This window comes from Jatropha curcas, chromosome 10 (assembly GCF_041381405.1).
Source record: "Jatropha curcas cultivar XTBG-Jc1 chromosome 10, XTBG_Jcur_1.0, whole genome shotgun sequence".
Lineage (NCBI taxonomy): Eukaryota > Viridiplantae > Streptophyta > Magnoliopsida > Malpighiales > Euphorbiaceae > Jatropha > Jatropha curcas.
Window position 1 is genome coordinate 3,758,711 of NC_143160.1, and position 26,258 is coordinate 3,784,968.

At 32.7% G+C, this 26,258-nt stretch overlaps 3 protein-coding genes across 3 annotated transcripts; all 3 read left to right on the plus strand.

Annotated features, from left to right (window-relative positions):
* Nucleotides 1-468: 468 nt before the first annotated feature.
* LOC105648738 (basic helix-loop-helix (bHLH) DNA-binding superfamily protein) lies at nucleotides 469-3,315 on the plus strand. Its single transcript, XM_012235223.4, has 8 exons — nucleotides 469-1,147; nucleotides 1,387-1,557; nucleotides 1,743-1,808; nucleotides 1,921-1,989; nucleotides 2,089-2,172; nucleotides 2,359-2,556; nucleotides 2,649-2,775; nucleotides 2,855-3,315. Exons 1-7 carry the CDS (start codon nucleotides 737-739, stop codon nucleotides 2,739-2,741), a joined length of 1,092 nt encoding a protein of 363 aa, XP_012090613.1. The 5' UTR covers nucleotides 469-736; the 3' UTR covers nucleotides 2,742-2,775; nucleotides 2,855-3,315.
* A 6,487-nt stretch (nucleotides 3,316-9,802) lies between these two features.
* LOC105648739 (Glycosyltransferase family 29 (sialyltransferase) family protein) lies at nucleotides 9,803-14,730 on the plus strand. Its single transcript, XM_012235225.4, has 12 exons — nucleotides 9,803-10,080; nucleotides 10,172-10,245; nucleotides 10,437-10,526; nucleotides 10,729-10,806; nucleotides 11,137-11,237; nucleotides 11,763-11,955; nucleotides 12,045-12,135; nucleotides 12,207-12,271; nucleotides 13,052-13,206; nucleotides 13,303-13,384; nucleotides 13,726-13,835; nucleotides 14,189-14,730. The coding sequence occupies exons 1-12, from the start codon at nucleotides 9,993-9,995 to the stop codon at nucleotides 14,382-14,384; spliced, it is 1,323 nt and encodes a 440-aa protein (XP_012090615.1). The 5' UTR covers nucleotides 9,803-9,992; the 3' UTR covers nucleotides 14,385-14,730.
* A 469-nt stretch (nucleotides 14,731-15,199) lies between these two features.
* Nucleotides 15,200-16,688, plus strand: LOC105648740 (uncharacterized). The gene has a single exon (XM_012235227.4). It carries the CDS (start codon nucleotides 15,500-15,502, stop codon nucleotides 16,469-16,471), a length of 972 nt encoding a protein of 323 aa, XP_012090617.1. The 5' UTR covers nucleotides 15,200-15,499; the 3' UTR covers nucleotides 16,472-16,688.
* Nucleotides 16,689-26,258: the final 9,570 nt, after the last annotated feature.

A 26,258-nucleotide genomic window follows, 5' to 3' on the forward strand; every position in this document is an offset into this window, starting at 1 on the left:
AACCTAAAACTAAAAACGAAAAGCTCCTTCTCCTTCACACAAATCAGATCAGACGTTCCATTTGTATCAGACTGGAAAAGGTAGCTCAAGAAAGGTACAATTATTTTTCAGAAAGACAACAAGTACTATGTTCATGACAAATTTGTTCCTTTGAAAAAAATTATAACAAACTAAATAGTAATTCATCCTAAAAAAATATAAAAAAAGAATTGTTCTTAGCCAACACCATTGCGGAACATCATCATATAGCATTAGATATAAATTTAAGCGATAAGATTAGAAAATAACTGTACAGAGATTGTAAGGTCTATTCATAATACAGAAATGGAGAATTCTGGAAATATATACATGTTTAATTTTTAACAAAATAATGGTCAATTTTATTCCTGAGGCTATTTATTGCTGTCATAAAGACAGATAGAGAGAAGGAAAGAGAAGAGAAGAGAGAGAGAGATAGATAGAGGTTGATGAGATAAGACCAGTCAAATAAACACAAAACATTGCTTGGATTTTCTTTTTCTTTTTTCATTATTTTCATTTTTGTTTTCCATAATTTGTAATCTCTCTCCTCATCTTTATATAAACCTGGGGGCCTCTTAGTTTGTTTGTCACAGACACACTTTTCTTGACTGCTACTTCTGGGCTGCCTCTCAAAAGCATCATAATCCCACCTCTCCTCTTCCATCACTTTCTTTAGAACTTGCAATTTTCAATTCCAAAGCTTTCTTTCTTTCAGATGGCAACCTTTTCATCAAACCAACACTACCCTTCTCATCTTGACTCTGTTTTCTTGCCAAACACTCCCTTCAAGAATCTATCTGGCTTTATGGAGGAAGCAAACATTATTAACAATACTAACAGTTTTTCCCAATTTTACCCTCCTCATCAGCAAGACTTTCCCCAGATTGAATCTCCTCCTGATGTTAGATTTTACTACGCTGCTACTAGCCTTCTTGATCATAACAACAGCTCTATGGTTGCTCTTAGTGATAATGAGCCTTCTGTTACCAAGAAACAGAGCACTGAGTCTTCTACTGTGGTGGATAAGCTTGAAAGTGGTGAACAAGTTACTCAAATGGTCACTCCTATGCCCAAGAAGAGGAAATATTCAAATGGGTCTTCTTGTAACAACTCTTCTCAATCTAAGGTACAAATACGGTACCCACCTTAATGGATTTTCTTAGATTAGTGTAATTTCGTTTTTGTTATTAATTGAGTTTCAATTGGTTCTTGAAACTAATTAATTTACTGCAACTGAGCTGAAATTTATTTTTTAATTAGGATTCAGCTGAATTAAATTTATAACTTTACTGTGACTACTCTATTACCGTTGATTTGTCATGGTCATTTTGGTGATGTGATGTACGTAATATTGTTATTATATAGGATGGCAGAGATGGGAGAAGCAAGAAGCAAAGGAAATGCAATAGTAAGAAAGAAGAAGATAAGAAGCCTAAAGCTGAGAAGAAAGTTACTGAGCAAGAGCCCCCAACAGGCTACATTCATGTGAGAGCAAGGAGGGGCCAAGCAACCGATAGCCACAGCCTCGCAGAAAGGGTACTACAAATTCCCCTGCTCAAAAACCTTTAGAATAGAGACCACTAAATTCTACAGTTTCATCATTTAATATTACAATTTCACACTTTACCCTACTAAAATAAAATAAAAAAAAATCAATATTTGTTTTTTTTTTTTAGTTGATATTTATCATTGTAATTGATGATTTCCGTAAATGGGTGTAGGTAAGAAGAGAGAAAATCAGTGAAAGGATGAAGATATTACAAAAAATAGTTCCTGGGTGTGACAAGGTGAAGTATTCTGTCTTAATTTTGTCTGTCTTAAAAGAAATAATGTCTTCTATTTTTCTCCTTTAGGTGATGTATATAGCTGACAGTTTCATGTGGTATGGTTTAAAAATAGGTAACTGGAAAGGCCCTCATGTTGGATGAAATTATTAATTATGTTCAGTCCCTACAGAATCAAGTGGAGGTAAGCATATATTAATACACATTAATAATAGTACTTAGTTTGTAACTTTAATTATGCTATTAAATGAATAAATAATATATTCTTTTGTCATTTTTTCAGTTTCTTTCCTTGAAGCTTGCTTCTGTGAATCCTTTGTTCTATGACTTTGGAATGGATCTAGATGCATTGATGGTCAGACCAGAGGTATTTAAAATGAAAAATTAAAATTATATATTTTGTTGGTCCTACCTTTTTCTTTTATTTTTCAGAAAATATATATTAGTACCTTAGTATTCTTAAGACTTAAGAGTGGCATTGTTTGGTCTAACTTCAAAAAACCTAGTTTGTGATTAAAGCTGATGATATCTTTGTCTCTGACATGTTATACAGGGATTGATGGGTAACTTGGCACCATCACTGCCACCTATGCAGCAATGCACCACCGCCACTGCCACTGCCACTGCCACCGCCACTACCACCCCAATCACCACCACTACCGCCACCTTTGCTACAGCAAATAATTATCCACTCATCGATAGTTCAGCCTTACTTTTACTTCAAGAACAAAGGCCTAATGACTTCATTCAGGTATGTACTTAATGAATCTGAATTAGAATATTAATATTAATATTAATTAAATAAAAGAAAATTTCTAACAATGACAAAAACATCATTTTCAGGATAGCAATAGTCTACTGTGGGACGTAGATGAACAAAGACAAAAGTTTCTTAATCCATCTGGGTTCACCAACAACTTGTGTTCTTTCCATTAAAATAGTACCATCTCCGCTGCCCTTCAAACATCCGGTAATTAAGCCCTCAAGTCCTGTCTTATATATATATATATTATAATTCTGATACTTGGTTATAAATTGTCAATTTCCAGGTCGATCAGCAGAGAAAAATCAGAAAAAGGAAGCTTCTTTGTTAATTCAAGCATAAGTTCTGATGTGGAGAGCTTGTTGAATTAAGATTAAGTGGCATCTAATCTAAAGAGAGAAGAGGAAAAGAAATGAATAAAGGGCAGCGAAATCAGTGGATGAAGATAACAAAGGACATATAGAACCGACCGAATAAGACCAGATCTTTTTTATAAGATCCTTTGTTCTTGTCCATTTTGACCCCTTGTCCGAACCCAAATCCAAAGTCTTCCCTTCCATGCACAAATAACCAGACTCTGTTTAGTGGTTAATCCACTGTACGTCTAGCTAGGCTTTATATATATATATATATAAATTTGTAGAGAGAGCATAGGAAATAATTTATCTAATTATTTAATGATTAAGTAACCTTTATTGTGGAATTGAATTATTTCCGTTGTTACAGTTATTTCCGTTGTTACAGTTATTTTTACCGTTGCCTTCCCGCCTCTTCTTGCTTGTGTTAGAGAGAGAATGGAAAAGGATATAGGTTGAATTTTATTTATATATCTACTGTTATTACTGTAATTGACATGACTGGTTAGGCAATTGTTTTTTTATGGTATTGTTGGTTTATTTGTGCTGTGGAATTTTCTGTGTTTTGGCGTTTTATAAGTTTAGGTTTGGCTACCTTTGTCTTTCTGTGCAAAAGCATCAAAATATGGGGGGTTCCTTCTTTTTTTTTTTTTCTAAAAATATTTTTATTATTCTCTTTTATCTTAAAGAAAAAAAAAAATATATATATATATATATGTTGATGACTTGGCTTTTCGTTTACAACTTGCATCATAACAGTTGTAATCAATAATTGCTAACTCTTTCCAATCTTAAACCAAAGTTACATAAAATTTTTTATTGCAAATACCCAAAGCATGTTTACCTATTTGGACTACCATATCCATATCCATATTCTAATATTCTATCCATAACATATATAGCTGGAATATTTTGACACCTCACCTTCTTAGTTTGTAACAGCTTCAACAATAATTTTCTAAAAATATTATTAGAAAATTATTGATATAAAATCACAAAACTCACCCTTACAATAAATAAATAAATAAATTATCAACATTAAAAATTAACTCAATTCGCAAGAAACACAAGATCAAATACAAATTAACTCATGCAAAGTACGAAGACCGTTACCGCTAGGTTAAGTTAAAGAATCAAATGTATTTTTATGCGAATGTTACATAATCGATTTGGATATGATCAACAGTCTTAAAATTTGGACTGAGAAAAGAAATTAGTTAAAGGGAAGAGCAGTTGCAGCTTACCTATATATGACAATTGTATCAAATCAAGAGACAGCAAAAAAATAAAAATAAAAATATAACGATAACTGCGAAATCCTGAGGTGGGTTATTTTCAGTATATATCCTTTCTAATTTGTCTTGTAATATAAAGTTATATGGCCACTTTGTCATGTTCTGATATAAAATTCTCCTGTCTAGCCAACCATTGTTTAATTATAATTAAATCAGAAATGTGTCAAACCCTAATCTAATCAAATCATATCATATTGTCAAAAGATGGATAAACATCTAAGCACACTTTTTTACTGTAATAATCTCCCCAAATGATTACAATATGATTTGTGAAATGATTAGAGGTAATAAACAAAGCATGTGGGATTTATTGATGTTCCTGTTTTTAACGGTGACCCACAATAACTCAATAAGTTAATTTTCTTGCACAATATGTATAATTATATAGATCCAAATGGAAAATTGAAAAAAAAATATAATTTTAGAGCTTCTAGTCTCCTCTCTTGTGCACTTTTGAAAAGAGAAAGCATGACCTTATAGCAAGAAATGAATAACTAATGGTTGATCTTCATTTCTTTTTCAGTATCTTCCAGCAAGTATGAGCAGTAGCCATCGTATTGAATGTGTTGAGAGTTGATTTGCAAGTTCATGTAATAAACAAACAAACACATGGTAATAATATACAACTCCATTTGTAAGTAATGGCAATGATGAGAGATGACCAATCAAGGGAAACTGTGGCCCTTAACTCTTTTTTTCTTTAACCATTGTACTTCTGCCACTTAGCTTTTAACAGCTTGGATGTGAGAGGACACACCACTAATTTCAGTTTTGCTATCTCCTGTGTGTATGTTATCTGTCCTCTCATTTCTTCTCTTCATAAAAAATAAAATAAAAAAAAAAAAAAAAAAAAGGATGACAAATTTAGTTAAAAGTATTTTTGAACTCTCTCATAAATTGCTTTCAAAAGTACACTTTGCCAACTGGATTTGATGACATGTTAAAATAAAATTAGCAGCTGGAGAAACAAATTTGTAGCTCACCAACTCATCAATCTTCCTCTCCTGGTCCCCTTTTGTCTTTTTTGTTTTTTTTTTTGTTTAATTCGCTTCAATTGAAAACTAAATTTATAATTTTATAATTTTGAACATAATTTCAGACTCATTAAATTAATTTATATTTTGGGGTCTTTATGTTCATTGGTCACAAGACAATACCATGCTCATTAAACAATACATAATTAATTAATTTTTGGTTCCCCATATTATTTTAATTTCATTCATTGATTGTCATGTTAACGGCAAGAGATGGATAGATATAGATATATATATATAGATATAGATATTATATTAAAAATAAAAATTTATTCACGAATGACATTTTAAAATTATATTGCATTCATGTATTCTTCTTGTTTAGTCTGAAAATAATGTTGCCGATGATCATCTATTTTAGGGAAAAAGAAATTAAAAAAAAAAGCTTCCTAAATGCCATTTTGTTTGTGTGTGTTCTCCATATATTTAAAAATTAGAGCATTAAAATATAAATGAAAAAAAATACTTGACGGTGGTCCAAAAATTTCTGACTTCATTGCAGTAAACTAAGCTTTTCAACAACTGCTTAATAAATGTTATCAAGAACAAGAAAAATGTTCATACTGCATCGGAATAGGCAAAGGAAAGCGACTCATCACTTCATCTCTAATAAAAAAAGAAAAAATTGTTGAGTATTATTATCATTGTTATTTTTATTAGAGATAAAGTGAATTAAAATATTACGAATTATATAATAATGATAACTCTCTTTTTAAAGTTTATCGTATATAATCATAAATTAGTAAAAATTGTTGCAGAGAAAAGCTTTTATTTTGATCCCGAGGAGCAATGAGATAGGATACCATTTTTTTTCTTTAATCAAATATTTTGAATTCGAATTTTAGATGTCGCTCTTTAATCCAAATCTTTATTTATTTTTTTATTATGTTCAAGATATTTCTAAGTGTGTTAATTTGCTATCTTATACTGTCAATAGTGTTGTTGTTCCCTTCCAATAGAACGGAAACACAATCCCGTTAAAAAAGATTAGAAAGCAAAAGCATCCAAATCGGCTTTTCTATTCTTTTCCATTGTCAAGTCATAATCTAATTTCATGAGCCTACGTGCATTGATTACCCTGCACATAGAACAAAGAACCGTCCATTCCACATATTATAAGATTTCATGGCTACTAGCTACAAAAATACCAGAGAAATTAATCAAATTTGAATCTTTTTTTTTTATAATTAATATATTGAATTTGAGTTTGAAATATTCTGAACCGTCAGTATTAATGTTTGGGATCTTTTATTATTCTTCCTTTTAGGAGTCTTTTTCTCTCTCTATAGGGATATGCCATGCAAGCATTCCCTGGAGACTTCCCTTATTGCTTTTATTATGATACAATATAGACATGCATGACCCATCAATATCTTCGACAGGACACCAATACTTGTTATCTGCCTATAGGCCAAGCGCATAATTTTCTTTTTGATCCATATTGAACATGAAAATATAAAAGTTTAAATAAATTTGACAAAATTTATGAAATTAAATTATACGAGTTAATTGAGGAGTAACAGTTTTTAAAAATTTTGTAATTTTACTTATTTCGTTCGTAAATAGAGTTATGAATATTATTTAGAAAAGTAATTTCGGATAACATTTAGGATGGGAGTGTGGGGCGACATTAATTCAAGTACGCTGAGTTTAGCTCTGGAGTTGTTCTGTCTTTCCCTGACATCAACGCTGACTTCTAAGTCTTTTAGAATAATTTAATTTATCATTTGCACCAAACTTTGAACTTGTTATAGAATAGAATACAATATACCTAACCTAACTCCTAATTTTAACGTATAACTTGTCTTTATACGTCAACTTATAATCTATCTCACTTGCAATCTACTGTATAAAATGTATTCCACTACTAAATTCCAAAAGATAAATACTGTTGTATACAATGCAGTATACTTATTTGTTATTTTGGAAACAAACAAAGTTACGCATTGCTTTATGGATATGGGTATCTCTATAAATACAGTAATTATTATTAATTTTACAATGTATATGTCTGTTCCTCCTCTTCTTCTTCTTCTTCTTTCTTTCATTTGTCATTTCTTCATGGACTGTCTCTGTCATTTCAAGATTGGTTCCAAACAAAGCCTAGCTAGTACATGACAATATGACAGGCAGGACCACTGAATTTTCGTTTCTTTTCCATTTCTTTCCCAAGCACTTCAAATTCCCAAAATTCAATTTACATAACAGTCTTAATCAATTACTAAATGCATGAACATAAAGTTAATATCCATTTCGGTATTAGCAGCTATTTTTCTATGCATTCATTTTAAAAAAAAAAAAAAAAAAAAAAAAAAGACATATGGTGCCTAAATATGAATTGCAATTCTAATCACTGATAGATTAATTTTTAATTAAAGACGATTTCAATTTAAAATTAAAAATATATTGAAGTATAATTTATCAATTCAAATTCTATTATATGAGATAAAAGGGTTTTATTATATTAATTTAATCGGAAAATATGTCGGGGTAATGTTTCTTGATTGTTCAATTAGTTCCAAATTCCACTAAACGACTAGCAGTACACGTACTATCAATTTGATGTCTTGGCTGAAAGATAAGAAGGAAGATTGATTAATAAATATAGAGCGACTTATTGGGTCGGGACCATTTAGAGATGGTTGGGGCGCAGGTGCAGCCTATAGGTTTGAGCTGAATGAGACGGAGGTCCCACCAGGGTCCGTTTGGCAATAGAGGAGCAAGGCCCCTTCGGCTATTCAATTGCCTTGTCTCTTTTGTCTCTTCTAAATAGAGAGATGACATTGATTCAATTTGGTAGTGTCCTCATCTCTTTGTTGCTTAAGACATGGGCTGTCCTAAAAAATGGACTTCGATCCCACTTGTGTTTTTTTCATTTTGTACACTCCCTGTACCCATTTCCCCTCTTACTTCATCATAATAAATAATTTAGCAGTGAGATCTAACTTCTAAGGAATTATTATCTCAAACAATAAGACGTGGGCATATGTTATGTTATCTACTCCATTGTCACAATTATTTAACTAAACACTTGTCAAAATTATTTATATATATCTAAAATATAATAAAAACTCCTTAGCATGAGAGACATTGACATGCAGATTTTTCTCATAAGTCCATTCATTTTTCGAGAATTTTTACAATGGTCTAATTAATTTGTTTCACTATTATTATTTGATTTCCTTAAAATTAAAATCGTAATTGATGTTTTCCATATTTATAGTGAAGTAAATGTGACGAAACCTAAGACCTGAATGGCTGTCTGCTATAGACACAACACGTAGTATCATGGGATGTTTTTCCCCTTTTCTTCAAGGGAACTATATATGGTCTTCGGACAAAAGAACGTTTAGTACAAAATGCAAACTTTTGAAAATGGTCCCCCAAAATTTTTGGGCCATAGATATTGGGCTGGGCTTAATTAATTACTGGAGAATATTGAAAATAATGTGAAAGAAAGGGACCTAATTAATTAATTAATTTAAAGTCAGAAAAAATATGAAAAAATTTAATGCGAAAGGGACCGACGTATGTAAGTGGAATGGCATCAGCTCCAAGACTGCCCATTTCGATCAATGTAAACATAATTCTGGCGTGTTTGGATCAGATAGGTGCTGTTGTTACATTGCATGCATGCACCCAAATGTTATTTTGGTGCCATTTATCCACTTATTAATCTTTGATTGATACAAGAACAAACTCTGGTTTGGTGGTCCTGCGACCATCTCACTATATTTTCTCTGTTTGTCTCTCAAATATCTTTGCTCATCACATGGCTTATGGCTGTATTAATTCAATTATTATTCTGTTCATCAATCTCTTCTTTCTTCTGGTCTTTCAATGACATGCAGACACGAGAAATGCGATAAAGAAAATGACTTATTGTTTGCCTGATGAGAAATTCTTCGAGAGTTCACAATCATGGACTGTAATTTCTAGAATGAGAAAGTTTAAAGGTGAAAGTTCCAACAACTGTAAGGAGTTAGGGTATATCATACAAAAGACAAGAAGAGATAGCATAGTTAAAAAAATTTAAATTCATAATTATTCATAATTATATTTATAAATCTTTTGTTATAAAGGTATTTTCAAAATATTTATATTTAAATTACTTTCGTCTATCATCAAACGAAACAAAACAATGTTAATATTAAACCTTCATATATCATAGTTTCTCTATAAACACAAAAAACTCATTTACCATATTTTCTTGTACCATACTTTATTATATCTTATTTTATCGGTGTCTCGCTGTCTTCGTCCAAATGAAGGGTTAAAAGACTCGGTGTAAAGTAAACTATCGACAACTTTGGTTCCACAAAACAAAAATAACGGGCCGAAGTAGGAGCAAACATGGGCTCGGTGTAAATACAGCTATGTTCAGGTCAGCCCACTTAAAACAGTAAGGCTAACTAGAATTGGGCTTGACATAGGTTCAAGATGGGTTCAATTCTTTACCAAATGAAGCCCAGGTCATGTTCCGGAAAATACAACGATGTCGTTTCTCAAGATGAAAAAATAATACAAATAATTTTCCTGAAATTAGATACTCTCCGTTCTTACACAGCTGGTGCCTGCAAGTGTATGAGAATTTGAGAACTGTGGTCTGGATTTTAGAGCTTAGATCGATCTCTCTCCTCGCGCGTATTGCTTCTGCGGATACATAGACTGGAACAAAAAGATCTTAAAGTTAACATTTTTCTTTTTGTTTTCGAGTTTTGAAGTTTCAGATTCAATAGATGAAGATTTTGCAGTTTGGTCTTTTAATTGCTTTGGCGTCTGGTATCTCGGCAATCCTCATCTATGTTACTGGCGTGTCCAATCTGAGTAAGTTTATATGTTCTATATAAGTTTATGTATTCATTATATATGCATTTTGTTGTTACTTTGATTGATTTTGATTTATTCGATTTTGCAGATTCGGTCCACAAGCTATCGCGTGACGATGTGGAAGCATTGGAATCTCTACTGAGCACTTTCCAGAAGTGCGTGGTAATCATTTGCTTCCCTCTCTTTTTTGGATGTAATTGCATTTTCCTTCTGCTTCTACTTCAGTATCGAGCAATTTGAGCTCCATACCTGCATTTTTCCAATTCAAAGTGCATCTTCAGTGCTGTAGAGTAAGCTATGCCTTTTTCTAGCAGTGGCAGTGTTTGATTTGCTGCATTTTTGTAATTTTGCAGAGTGCAAATGGATTAGGTTTACAAGCAGTTACTGGTAGTGATTATTGCCAAGTCACAATAAACTTTCCTAGTGATACTGTCCCTAAATGGGTATGCTTCTGCTTCAAGTGTTTAATAGGTTTATGATTATATTTTACCTAGTTGCCGATTATGCCTGTTTAGATAGGCAATATTAAATGAGAGAATATAAGAAACTTGGACTTATCCCTTACATTTTTTTTATGAAATGTGGCGGTTCTGTATAATTATATACAAATAGTTAATCCTATAATTTAATTTGAGTTGTGAACAGAGAGATCCTAAAACTGGAGAACTTGAAGGATTATCATTTGAATTTAATCTTTGTGAAGCTGTGGCTACATGGGAGCAGGTGAGCTTGCTGTTTTGTGTTTTTATGATCTCATTATATTTGTATAGAATTCTATGAACTATTACTGTATATGGTTCTTGAAGAAATACCCTTAAACCATGACCTTTGCTATCCCCATGTTGCATACAAGTATACCTGGCCTTATGGGTTAATCCCAACTGATTTCCTTTTCATGTACTGAATACTACAATGATATTTAATTGTCTCCCTCTTCTTATTCTATAAATTTATTGCGGAGCCCAGTGGTTAATTTTTTTTCCATTTGATATTCTAGTTTTAGAAACTTTTATGCTTTACAATTGATTTATTATTCAGTGAGTTGATTGTCAGGTTCGCAATAGCAGTACCATACTTACACGGGAGTTCATTGATGCTTTACCAAATGGATGGGAGGACTATGCCTGGCGTAGGATTAATAAGGGAATACTTCTGTACGTATTTACTCAAGACTTGTTTGTTAGTAGAAACCTTGAGTATCTTCCATCTTAAAAAAAGTGATTATCTTGTCGTGGATTATTAATAGCTGAAGGAAGAAATGGAAAAAGAAATAATATTTGTGAATTCCATGCATAAAGCAGATAAAGTGGATGTAGTTCATGTTATATCCTCCAAAGGAGAGCATACAGTGAAAATTCGAAACCCTGCACAGGGTAACATTCATTACCATGAACTTTTAGTTAAAAAGTAAGAATTTTCTTGGGATTTTCAGAAGATAAAAAGTCTAACTTGATAGCAGATGTAATCTTTAATGGAGATGTTACTTTTCGAAGAGAAAAAGTATAATAACTCCCAAGGAAGCGTGGAGTTCTTTTATTTTGCATGGTTGAGGAAAATTTTAAAGAAGTCAATGTTTTGTTTGGTTTTGCTGTTTTGATCTGTAAAATTGGATTATTGTGAGCTGCTAAAGACTGCCAAGAGCTAGTCATAGTTTGATGTACTGCGTTTGTATATTGCAGTAACCGCTGTCAGAACAAAACTTTATGCATGGAGAAACTCTCATTGGTACTTCCAGAAACACCACCATATTTTCCGAGGCAGTTTGATCGGTGTGCTGTAATTGGTAATTCAGGAGATCTTTTAAAGACAAGATTTGGGAAGGAAATAGATGGTTATGATGTTGTTATCAGAGAAAATGGTGCCCCCATACAGGTAAGCTTTATAATTGTTGTCATGACTTGACCCTTTTGTATTTTCACTATATGAATCTTTTGAACCTTTTCTTTTCTGTTTTATGGCAGAACTATACAGAGTATGTGGGCAAGAAAAGTACATTTCGTCTTCTTAACAGAGGATCTGCCAAAGCACTTGATAAAGTTGTGGAGTTAGATGGTATAGCATCCCTATCCCTTTCAACCTTGTCATATATTACTAGAATAATGCTGATTGTATGAATCCTGCAGAAACTGGGAAGGAGGCCTTGATAATCAAAACAACTATACATGACATCATGAGCAAGATGATCCGGGTTTGTTTTCTTTTTACCTTCTATCAGTTCCTTTGCATAGTTTTATTTTTGGCCAAGCTGAATGCTTGGACAGTTGTGATACTCTTTAACTGAAAAAAAGTGATGCTTCCCTGTATTTTTGAAATTTGACATGTATTATGCAGTTTGGAAACTTCAGCTTGGTGAACTAATTTTGGATTATCATGTAAAGAAACTGAAATACATCATGGAATACAATTTTAAGTATTTTCCTTTCCTTAGATTTTGAAAATTGTTCTTATCTAGTTAGATTTTATCACGATTTCAGTGCAACTTCATTGAGTTTATCCCACCTTGGTTTTTTTTTCTCCTTTTCTTTATTATCTAATGACTAATAGTATTTTGCATTTAATCTCAAAAAATGAAAAAGGTATTTTGCATGCCCTGTGTTGAATGTGATTTGCTCAAAGTCACCTCATTTCAGTCATAAAGTTTCTAAAATTATTGACTAGTGAAGATTTTGAAAGTCAATTATATACCTTAAATATTTATTTTAATTATATTTTTCTGGATTTTGAAATTTATTTTAATCATATTTTCTGGATTTTGAATTGCCTTGAAATCTTCATTTTTGAAAAAGGTGCCGTCAAAATCAAGGCTCATGTAGTTACATAGAATTTCTTTAACTAAAGTTTCTTTGTCTATGATGTCTAATGTACCATTTCTAATTGCACTTCTGATGAATCCAGATGTTCTGTTGTTTTCCTGCTTTACATTATTCACTAATCAAGCAATTTAATGTCATCCTTTTGTCTTCTGCAGGAACTTCCAATATACAATCCGGTGTATCTCATGTTAGGTGCATCCTTCGGCTCAGCAGCTAAGGGAACTGGCCTCAAGGCCCTTGAATTTGCTCTCTCCATGTGTGAGTCGGTTGATATGTATGGTTTCACTGTGGATCCAGGATACAAGGAATGGTATAAAATTGTCAACAGTTAGTATATCCGGCAGCATTATTTATGCAAAACTTTAATATGTTTATCTAAGCAATGAACTTCGACATTTCCTTTCAGGACCAGATATTTCTCAGAATCTCGACAAGGTCACACTCCTCTGCATGGAAGGGCTTACTACCAGATGATGGAGTGTTTGGGTGTAAGTCTGCAAGAGCTTTTATCATGTTTTTTCAGCTGACACCTTTTAAGCTCTATTGATCTTCACAGTGACAAGATGTAAAATTACTTTTTATTTGTCCCAGAAGGTCAAACTATATGGAAGGTTTGACATGGATGTTGCTGAGACATAAATTTTGTTCAATGCTAAGTTTAGTGGCTTATAGCCTTATAATATTAGAATCTTAAATAATATTTTTATAATGTTTTTCATTTTATTAAGAGAACTTCCTATGGCTTGTTCACAATAGAATTGAAATCATTCTTATAGCTACTGTGTGCATTCAGTAATATAATTTTTTATTTTACTTTTGTTTCTTTAAGCTTATTAAAATCCACTCTCCAATGCGTGATGATCCAAAACGTGTTGTGCAATGGCTGCCAAGCAGGAGCACAATTAGAGCTGCTAGAATTGCATCAGAGAAATTGTTGAGGTAGTTAATTTTTGGTGCCTTGAATTTTTAATGCCCGTTGTTGCATGTTTTCCATTAGCATTGAATGCTTTATGAAATATTCAGCCTTAGAAAAAAAAAAAGAACATTTGGCAGAAATGATTCATCACTTCCTGGCTACTTTTAAGAGAACTTTTCCTTTTTATTGGCCACCTTGTCATGGGATTATTGTGTGACTAGTTTTCCCAAGATATCCTGTGTTCATATACATTCTTGTCGTTCTTGTCCATCATAAAGTTCTTTATTCTGGTTTTATTCTCATTATGAAATTGTATAGATCTTTGTCAGTTGAAAATCTGATTTATTGAGCATCAAATGCCTTTTTTATGTTGTAGGAGGGTTGGAGCAGGATCTGAGGAACCACTGGCTGCATGTTCAATTAGAAAAAAACAAGTTAGAAGAAAGTCTTCTGCTATTTCCAGCCTTAGAAAAGCGGCTGTTGATCATCAAAAATATGTTAAAGGCGCAACAATGTATCCTTTGGAGCACGGTCCTGGACATGGTATGCTTTGCACATTGCCAACAGACTGACACTGGATTTTCTGGCATAGAGCCGAAGCCAGAGCCAGCTAACTGAACTACGCTAAGTTATAGATTAATGCATGATTGATGATGACTGATTTATGAGGGAAGTTGCTGCTGAGTATTTTGAAAGCAGAGGCTATGGACACCATTTCCGCTTGTATACTTTTCCTGCTCTGTCTGTTTCAAAAAGAATTAGATTTTTTTTTTTTTACCATATATTTAAAGTCAAATGTTAGTATAGAAATCATTTCCTTTTTCTTTTACCAGATTTCAAGTGTAGTTTAATCATTCTTTTGGTAACATGTAACGAATTCACTCTGAGATTATTGTTTATTTACCTTTGCATTTCTTTTCCCCTTTTTCAGTAAAAGATTTACTTTGAGAATATGCTGTTTTTCATGAGCTAAACTAATTAAATTAAAACAATATTGAGGAATATACAATAAAGAATTGTGTCTAAATTAATGAAAATTTTTATTGTTTTGAATCTAAGACCTTTCCCTCTATATTATTATTGAAAATAAGAATAAAGTAAGACCATAATTAGACTGTACTAATTTTTTTCATACAAAATTTAATTTTTATGTGCATAAAAAGACAATTGTGGTATAGAAAAAAAATTATTAAAAGAATAATCAATCATTAGGTATTTTATTTATATATTTTTGTTATTGACGAAGCAAAAGCGGTTGATTTATTATTAATCGACAAAATTAAGGCGATTAATGGGGAGTAAAAAAATAAGACACGTGATTAACGCGTGAGTGGTAAAAAAAAACTTTATTTTTATAAGGACACGCGTCGAGCATCGAACAGCCAATTTGACACACTCACACACTCTCCACTCAACTCATCGATTTCCTCTCCCACTTCTCTTCTCTCTCTCTCTCTCTCTCTCTCTCTCTCTCTCACACACACACTCAAAAACTGCTCTCTCTATATCTTCTTTTCTTCGTCTCTTTCTTTCTCTCTCTGCCTTCAATTTATGTATATATAATACATACTCTCACACTCACATGTATCTGTGCATTAACAAACCCTAGAGTTAGAGAGATTGGTTAGGAAGAAATTTAGGCCTGTTAGATAACTTTAATTGGGGATCTGAAACTCCCTCTTTCAAAATGGCGGATATACAGCCACCGGAGGGTCATCTGAACGGCGGTAGTGTCGGCGGAGTTTCAGTAGATAGAGGAGTAGGTGCGCCAATTGCAGTTACATCATCGGAAACCGTCGGTTCCAAGCGGCAGCGGAGGCCCAGCGTCCGATTGGGGGAAATCGGCGGTGACCAGCTCTATGACACTCATCCGCGGAGAACTAGTAATAATAAGCAGTGGAAGCATCATCAGCTCCTGTCTCTCGATCATAAAAAGGACCCGAATTCCTCTAATAAAGGTTCCAAGACCAGAGCTTTAACCAATTTAACGACTAGCGGTGAGTTTGCTGAAACCCTAGATGAGGATAAAGAGGTTAATTTGGATTCTATTGCAATTGGAAGCTGGAGAGTCAAGGATTCGAAAAAGCGTGCTTCTAATGCCACTACGAAGCGAGTCCGATCCAATTGGGTTTCCAAAATTGACGATGGTGGGGGTGGTGGCAGCCATAATAATGTCGAAGGGGACGAGAAATACAGCGGTGGAGAAGATGTGGATGATACTTACCGTGAATTCGACATGGAAAATTCGGATAGTCCACTAAAAGAACAGAGTCCTGTTCACTCCCTTGAGAATTTGGGAGATGGCAACGAAAGAAACGAGAGAGAAATGTATTACAATAGAAGGACAATTAGAGCAAGGGATAATCATAATCATAATCGTCTTCATGATGGGGTTGAGTTATCAGGTCCTTCAGATACTGACGCCAGGGATTACAGGAATAATGGGAGATGTGGCGGTGGAGGGGAGGATGGAGTCAGGATTTGGCTTAATAGTATAGGTTTAGGGCGGTATGCGCCATTTTTTGAAATCCATGAAGTGGACGATGAGGTGTTACCAATGTTAACACTGGAGGATTTGAAGGATATGGGAATTAAAGCAGTTGGTTCGAGGAGAAAGATGTTTTGTGCAATTCAAAAGCTTGGGAAAGGGTTTTCTTGATGATTTTTGGTGAGCTTGTAGTTTTGGTTTTCACTGGAGGATTATGTCTCAGCATGGCAATTAAAGATGCATCATGTCTGAACTTAATTGAGTAATTTTTGTTTTTATCTTGTAGTAGAAGTAGCAATAATTTTTTTTGAATGAGTAGGACATTTTGGGTAATTATTTCTTATTGCACTATATGAATGCATTTTTAATTCAGTGCAATTTTCTAATACATGGAATTCTTACTAGTTGATGTGGTTATACTTTATAGTAAAATTGATTCTCAAGTTGAGTTTCGGGTCAAGGTTTAGTCCAGTCAAGTTAATAGTATATTCATAAGTTTATTAAAGCTATAATGCTCTCTCTTTGATTCTTAGATAGAATGAACAGAATATAGATTTGATATGCTCAGGAAAAAAAAAAAAAAAAAAAACCATTATTCGAGTACAGACATTTTGACTTGCTTTGCTCTTTCTGTGAGTGATAAAGGAATGCTTAATGACTTTACGTACATAAAGATCTCTGCTGTTCTAATGATGCTAGAAATTGTGATTTTGCAAATTTGTTGTAGATGACAAGAAATGTTTAGCTTTTTGCCATTTTCTATGGCAGCTGCTGATTTTATTTGTTTCCTTTACCGATTGTCCCTTATATAGGCGTATCTATTCAGAATTTAACCTGGGAACAACTCGATTGATATTCTTTTGGGAAATGATTTGAGCGATGAGTAGTGATTGTTTCTCATGGTATCAGTGGTTATATGATCTAAGTAACAACGTTTTTGAGGGGTTGAAGAGCTCTCATTGGTGTGAATAGAAGTTGAAATTTTTTAATACAGTGGCTTTTCTTTGTTGTTGGGAGATGAATCAGATGGATGTTCTATCAAATTTAGTGGCCTAAAGATTTTGCCGGCAGAAAGTGTAAGTCATCTTATTGGGCGGTTTGTATTTCTTCTTTTTATGGTGTCTTGATGCAGCCAGAAGAGGTGGATTTTTTACTTTTATTATTATTATAAGCCTGTCCAGTGTTTCATGTGTAAGGATGCCTTGACCAGGATGCAGTGACGAAAGAAAGTCGCTGCATAGGTGAGAACTCAAGTCAGAGTGGGCGGCTAATCTATGTTGTCTTTTTACCCAGTGTTGCTTGCTTACTGCAATGCCTTCAAACTGAGGGATTTGGTGCACTTTGTGGAGAATTTTATTTAGAAAGATACGTGCAGAACATAAGCTCTATTGAGTATGATAAGTTAAAACTTGTAAGAAAATTGGAGATGCTATCGTGTATAATTTGAATTGAGATTTGCAAGCTGAACATAGTTTAGAGAAAAGCCTGCTCTATAAGGTAAAGCTTATTTTAAATCTTGCTGAAATGGACATTTTATTTATTTATTTATTATGGTGGGATGGTGGTGGGGAAGATGATATTTGAGTTGGGTTTTAATAGAGCTATTTTTTAGCAGAGTCTAAGGACACGGTTGTTTTTCGTTATTTTCCTTTAATGCCCACTACTGTCTATATTATATTTTAAACAGGTGATTACTGTTGTAAAATGGATTTTGTTGATACAACTGAATTATCAGGCATGTCATGATTGGAAGCTTAAACAAAAAGAATGTACCTCTTCTCTTTCCTTTGGTTATTGAAATGCATTCTTGGCAACTTTCTATGGATGATTTTTTTTTCTCTTTTTCTTTTTGTTTTTTTGGAAAGGTTGGGATAGATAAATTTAAACTATCACAATTAATAGTATTTGATATTGTTACTGGAATTGTATAAAATTTAATTTTTAGTTATAAATTGAATATTTTAATATTTATAGCAAACGCGAAATATCAAAATTGATGAAATTTAACAATTTCCAAATGGGGCCTTAAAGTAAAATTGTTTCCACATCAATCCTATCAAGCGATTGATGGAAAACTTTGCGTTTGAACATGTAGAATGATATGCCATCTATCGGTGTGGTTCTTGGATCTTATGGACAGAGGCTCAGATCTGAGGTTAATTTTGGCATCCTCCACGCAGCATATAATATCCAATCCTAACTCCAAAATAATAATTGAGGTTTGAAGGCCACCAAAAGTGAAAGGTCTCACCGGTCAAGATCGGTCATTTTTGTCTGGGGCCAGCAAATCCACCATCAAAGCAACTGTATGCATTGCGTCCAAAATTCACCAAAAGTGACTACGACATAACCAAAAGGACTTTCACACAATTAGAATTCAATGGATTTTGTTCATCTGCATACACCAGATTGCCAAATCCAATAGAAAACTACATATGAAAAGATACAAAAAGAATAAACTAGATAATTTTCAATGCTTATGAAAGGCTAAGAGAACTAAAACACTTCCTGATTTTTTGATGACTACAAAACTGGGAAAAAGTAAAGTACAGCTGCTTCGGAAAAGTAGACAACATTAGGTGAAGTGCAATTGAAATGCTCACTCCAACTTCATTGTGGTTTGCTCCTGATGCTCTTTCTTTGGTTCAGCAGGAATTACTTTATGCCCACGAGCTCAAATACTCGGCTGATAATCTGCCAAAAAGACAGGATTTTTATCCTTACTTGCATTTGCATTTTATGTCTAAAGACATGAACATGTCTCCTCTGTGGGTCGACTGTAGGGCACTAGCCCAAAAAAGGCCACTCAGGAAACTTGACGAATGACTAAAACTAGTCAGAATTACAAGAAGCTAAGCTTGTACCCCATGTAATGTCTAGTCCTGAGATTGATGTCTGTCTAATAGCTATATATCACCAGACCAGCAAACATTAACGAGTCACCATCACCAAACACTATTCCTGTGTACAAACATTTAGTCTTCAGCAAAAATGATAAAGGCTTATAAAGATCAGGGAAATTAGGGAAACAAAGTTCACAGTGACAGCTCATTACCTGTTAAGGCTTTACATGCTGCAATTGGGAGGAAAAGTGAAAAATGGCAAAGTGTATGAGTTTCGATGTTCTTAGTTGACATCCTCCCCAATTTATAGAACCAGTGGAGATAAACAAATCACACCACAGATGACACTTTATAGAAAGCTCAACAAGGTCAACGAGTATCATCCAAAGTAAGTTCTAAATAGATAACAGTCTCACTGGTTTCGCTGATCATACTGAGATTTCCACGGGGAATATGGGAAAAATGAACATTGAAAGATAATTCCATGGGTAGTCTGGGGTACAACCAAGCTTTTGCTTTCTGTTTTACATGTGAGTTGCTTAGATGCAACGTCCTGATGCAAAAGTCTTGCCATTATCTTTCCAAGTCACAACTTTCAACCCACCCAAGTTGTATTAAACATATGTAAAGACATTGTGGTTCAATGAATCACTAATAATCAGTCGTCCTTGTTGATGAACGTGGTAGGAAAAAGCAATTTATTAATAATAGTCAGAGATTAAGATACTCATAACAAAAAATATGAGTAATGACCATACTTTCTCAATGAAGATGGGAAGGATGGGAGAGTTTGTAGCATAGGCCATGCCAAAACAGTGGCAGCTGGTTTTCCAAAAAATTTGCAACACACTCCTGTAATTCAGTGTGCACCATTGTAGTTGTAGTTCATCACACCAGAGGCAATTGTAACAAATTAATAGATAAAAACTTAAACATTAGCTAGCATCTAAAATCACTCTAAAGAAAATAATTACAGAAGTAGTTAAAATTGCTTATGAATGACAAGAAGATAGACTTCCAAGCAAAAAAAATAAAACAAAGTATCAGGAGGAGCACTCGTTATGGTCGTCCAAAACAGCCCTGGATGGGTGAAAAATACAAGAAACAACAGATATTAAGCTAGTTATAGAAAACCAACGTGCAGAAGCACAAGATAAAACCACGTTGCAGTTACAATCCCACATGAAATTCAATATAGCAGCCAAAACATTCATAAAATTGGTATCGTATAGCTGAAAACGAAATGAGACTCCAGATAGTGGATGATACATATTCATATGTGTGAACCAACTAACTAATAATAAACCATCCGCCATAATTTAAACTAAGCTTCTTAGTTCTTACTAAATGAATCATAAATCGGCTTACATTCTAGAAAATCAATGAAATTGCAATCACAAACTTGGAAGAACAAACAAGTTCACTTAGAAATAAAATGAAATAAAAGATTAATGTATATCAAAAAAAAAAAAAAAAGATATAAAAATCTGAATGTCAAGATACAGGCGTCGAATATACAAGTCTTCAAGCCCTAGGGAGATCGATGCGTAACCCTAAAACCGAAACAGAAACAGGTGACTATTTCATAAAAGAAAAAAAAAAAGAGAGAGAGAAGCTTTGGAACTAAAACGTGAACAAATATGACAAGCAACGAAGACCCGAAGAGCTGAAGATTGAAAATTTTCTTAGAAACTCGAATTGGCCAATAGCGGAAAGCAAACCATAGCTGAAGTTCGTCGACAAAGCGGTCAGACTGGAATCATTATCATTTGCTCTCTGATGAATTAATGATATGTATATCTGTATTTGAATATCAAATTCAGGTCTAAATGCAGTGATTGTTTCCACTGAATTCGGAAATTCTCTTTATAGAATCCAAAATTACAGGTTCAAAGTTTCTCTTCCGCTGCCAAATAGTTTCATCGATTCAAGCCCTCTCTTTTTCGTTTTGGTTTTTCGAAATTTCTTACAATTTGACTACTGACGGTGACTTCTTCCTTTTAATGGTTGGTTCTGTCGTTTAATTCCTGTTGTATGAAAAACCAGTCGTTTCAAGTGAGTATTTGGTTTTGATTTGTCCAGCGACCTGAACGACAATGTGCGACGTTAGGCATTGTTTGGTTCGCTCGTTTATTTCGCGTTTTATAAAGGGGCAATCTGCACAAAATGCGTGGGCTAAAATTATATGTTATAATTTTTATTTTTTACTTGAATCAAAATTCAAGTCGATATATATATACAGGCTATCTTGTGCATATGCAATTCATATATGTGTGCATGTCAACTTGATGAATCTTGTATATCACACCCAATTTAAGAATATCTATAACGAAGGCATTAAATTAATTTGAATGCAAATTGCTTCCAACTTTAAAATTAAATTTTACCTCCACTATTTTTTTCCAACGAAACAAAACGACAATGCGTTTTTAACCATAGACGGAAGAAATGAGGCCTAGCATGAAAGACAAGAGTCAGTCAGAGTAGCCAAAAGAGACTGCCTATGAGCCACCAAAGAGCTCCAATTAACTTCCAGCAAGAAAGAAGAGGCAATAGGCAAGTCATCCTTGGCTACCAAACATAACTCTTCATCTTCATACAAGGCCTTTCTTCCTCTTCTACCTACCAATTTGGATGGTAATGCTCCATTTGCAGAAGCTCTATATTTATAGCTAAAAAATAAAGGAGTTGTCCCCACCTCAGCACAGTCATGAATTTTTATAGCCTACTTCTTATTTTGAATATCTATGTATACCCCAAATAGAATATATTCTAGAGACATAATCAACCTTATTTATAGCCATTAATGTTGATTTTGCTAGGTAGTGTTGTTTTCATCATAGCCCTCAAAGGACTGCAATTGGATTTGTAAGTTGAAAAACAAGCAGCTAAAGAAAAATTAAAGTGCAGATGTGTCCACCTACAGCAACTTGCATTGAATCAGTTCATTTGACCTCCAATTCTTTGAAAGGGCAATGTTTTTTTTTTTTTGCCTAACCATTTTGTTATTGACCGACAAGAATCTATTTATTTATATGAGGAATCCTTTTTTTTTTTTTTTTTTTTTTTTTGAAAAAGAAAGAAGAAAAAGAAAAGATGGTTTTAAGGTTGATGAAATGAACTATGATGATAAGAATTGGGTGACGATGATCAGTCTCTTTGATCTGTAGCAATCACTTTATTTATTATTCTGTTCACAATAAAAAGTAGTATACATCAATGAAAAGGAAAAAGAAAATTTCAACTGAGAATTCAACTTGCATGCATGCATGTTGATCGATTAATTATTCTATTTGACTTGAAATGGAAACGGAATTAGCTAGTTCACATCTAAATCATGAGTTGTTTTCAAAAAAAAAAGTCAAAACGCTTGATATACATGGCATTGCAATTTGCAAATTGAATTGGTTTATTATTCCAAGCTTCTTCAGTTAAAAAGCAGCTATAACTCTCCACCTTGCCTTTTTTTTTTTTTGATTCTCCTATCCGTTAGAATAAAAAGGACACCGCTCAAATCCAGCATGATGCCCTCCACTTTCGCAATTCGTGGCTTCTCAGCATTGTCAAGACTCAGTGGTCATGTTTATCGTGAAGCTAACTTCTCAGTGGATTAACTTGCTAATTTTACAATTAGTTTTCCATTACATACCTACTTATTGAATTATTTCTTATTCTAAAATCTCTATATGGGTCTAGGCCTACAATCGAGCACCCGTAAGACAGTATGAAGGTCCAAAGACTACCCTAAACTCTGGATTGGGCTTGGGTTTGGAGTGGGTTTCTTCTTCGTTCAGTGCCTTAATTCTTTAATTTCTATTATAACATAACATGTAATGTATAGGTATTATAACAGTTCCTTAACAATAATTAATTTTGCTTTTCGGTACGCGTAACAGTGTTTGATTAAGATACGTATATACAAACAATAAGCAGATTCTTTTTCCCCTTTTTGTCTGATATTTGTGGCCAACATCCACCGCAAGCTTACTCGCGCTTTACCATTACAAAGCCATTAAAGCAATACGACAACGACTCTTCTCACTTCGCATACACACTTTCCCTATTGCTAAATGGCACTTTTTCATTGCCTATCTGCCTACGTACCAATATCATTCTCGAAATGAATAAATTAATATATGCTACTATTTTTCTATATAAAGTTCGTTGAATATTATCAAACTACTCATCTCACCCTTTCAAATATTGAATTCAAGTTGAAATTACACCTTTAGTGCTACTACCGTCATCTGATTTTAATTATTATATTTCTCTATATTTAATAACATGTAAATAAAAATATTTATAAAGACAGATTTAAATGTTAAGATATATATAAATTTTAGCAAATAATCTTTATAAATTTAATGATTTTTTTCGTAAAAAAATATTTATAAGCACGAATCACAGACGAGATTAATCCTAAATTGAAAAGAAATATGAAAATATTAATTAATAAAATTAAAAAAAATAAATAAGGACGTATTTTTATTATTTGGATATTCTATATACGGCATGAATGAAATCAATGCAATATTGGGAAAGAGAGAGTCAACCATCGATTGTAAGTCCTATAATTAACAAATTAAGTAGGTTTCAGTCGCTGAATATTCTAACCTAGTAGGTGACTGACCCACACATCAAACGCAAGCTGTACTATGGCTTTGCATGTTGGGCCAATTTGGTTAAATTCGCTAATTTAGTTAATTCAGTAAATTAGAGATTAATTTTTAATTCAACAGATAAAGTTGAATTTGGATTTCTTTAGTTATCGGTTATAGTCACTTAAAACTTAATATAACTATATTAAACGAATTAAAAAACTAAATATTAGGCGCCAATGATGATAAATAACATGGTCAGTGAGACTAATATAAAAATTAATTCGATTAATTTAATTCAATTAAATTCATAATAATTTAAAAAAAATAATTGGATTAGAATTTTGATTTGAATTGAACGGATCAATAATAATAATGTTGATAGTTTGGTGTATAGCAAGAGAATGGTCACGGTGATAATGAATAAGTTTCAATTAAAGAGAAACTCCATCATTTAGGGAAAAAAAAAGAAGATTCTTCTCCTATAAGCTACCCACTACCTAATATTAATTATATTCTATCATTACTATTTTTAGAAATTGTACATGATAAATGTATATATTTGGCTAACAAATAAATAAGATTTTTATAAAATTTTTCATAGAAGTGTAGTGTAATTTTAATCCAATTTTATCTTGAAAGTCAAAAGTTTAAAATCTGAGATTACCATTTTTTGAAAATTTTTATTTTACTCGAATACCGTTCAAATTGACTTGAAAACAAGGGTGTTAAAAAAAAAAAAAATCAACCTTTTAAATGAACTGCTGTTACTGTTGGTAATTAGTATTGGCGCTTTCACTTTCTTGGCGCTAAAAATATCAGCCGTGAATAAATTGCTTTTTGGTTATCGAGGGTAATTACGTCCTAAACAGGAAAAAGAAAATCTCACTAACAGCTCACGCGTGTCCAATTAGGTGATCGGGAAGAAGCTATAGCTAGAGTTACGTGCTTATGACTAATTCTTCGCTCACAGCCTAATGACTCCGTATAATTTGATCCCACAAAATAAGTGGATTAACAATCCAACGATTGGAGTGGAGCTGTGACTTTAATCCAATAAGAAAATACGTATCTATAGCCATCTGCTACGACGAGTCGCAGACTTGGAACTTTCGCTATCCTGCCTGTCACTGGACTAATAAAGGTTCCGTATTATTGAAAAGGAGTGGACCCTACACTGTTATTAACTCTCGACTCTCCGATTATCATTTCTGATCGCTGACAACTTTCGGTCCAATTCCCGATTCTTTAACTACGGTATCTATTTTCAAGTGCGTAGATTGTGCGTGTAAAACACGACTGTACGAGCCAACTACGCCTCGTCTTCACAGTAGTACATAGTATTCAGTGACAAACTAATAAGAGAATGAAAAAAACAAACTTCAAGTAAATGAAATTTGACCAGTCAAATATACATAAAAACTTAATTTGGCTTAGTGTAGCAATTAAGTTATTTTCATGACCATACCAGTTGTTATTTTTAAGTTTCATTATTTAAATTTAAAAAATGTCAACTCAGTATAAAAAATTGTTTTTAAATTTATTTGTTTAGTGTATATTATATTTTATTTGAATAATTTTTTGACTCCGTTTTGGTAAATTATTCACTCAAATTTTGATGAATTATATGAATATTTTGACAGAAATAATTAAAAATTTTAAAGTTTAAATTATATAAAATAAATAAGAAATAATATTGCCAATTTTATCAAAATTTTCTAGATCTAACATAATTAAATAAACTTATATTTAATTTGAATCATTGTGATTTACATGAATGCTTTGCTAATTATTTATCGTACAAAAAGATATGACACTAAAGAATACATATCACATCAGAAGTGTTCATTAGCTATTATAAACCAATCAAATTAATGAAAAATATTAATTTTAAAAATTAGTGATTTAGTTTGATTTGAAAAGTATATAAAATAATCAAAATGTCAATTTGATTAATAGTTTTGAAATTAAACCATTTAAAGTCAACCAAACCATAATATATATAATATAATTCTTTATGTGCATTTGGATTAATTAATTTTTTTTTTTGAAGAAATCATGTATTATGTGAAATAACTTAAATTCTAATGCTAAAATTATATCGTGTGTATTAATAAGTTGACAAATGTTTTTTTTATTCAAAATAATTTATTAATGTGAAATTAAGTTTTAATATTTTATTTTTATGACAATGAGTATTTTTAGATCGTTTAATATAAATTGGATTCATACTTTATTTATTTTGATTATCTTTCATAATTTGATTGGGTTTAAAGCTATTATTTCAATTATTATTATTATTATTATTTTTTGAGTGAAGGGTTTAAAGCTATTATTAGATTGGTTTGTATAAACAAATCAAACCGAAGCCATATAACTGGCGGGAAGAGATGTTTTTAACCAATCCACCACTGCAGAAAAAAAACGAACGTAACGACGGTACAGTAGCGGTTGAGAAGCACGCTCGAATGCTGCGTCTGATATTGAACCTCATCGTTTCCAACAGTTACATAATTA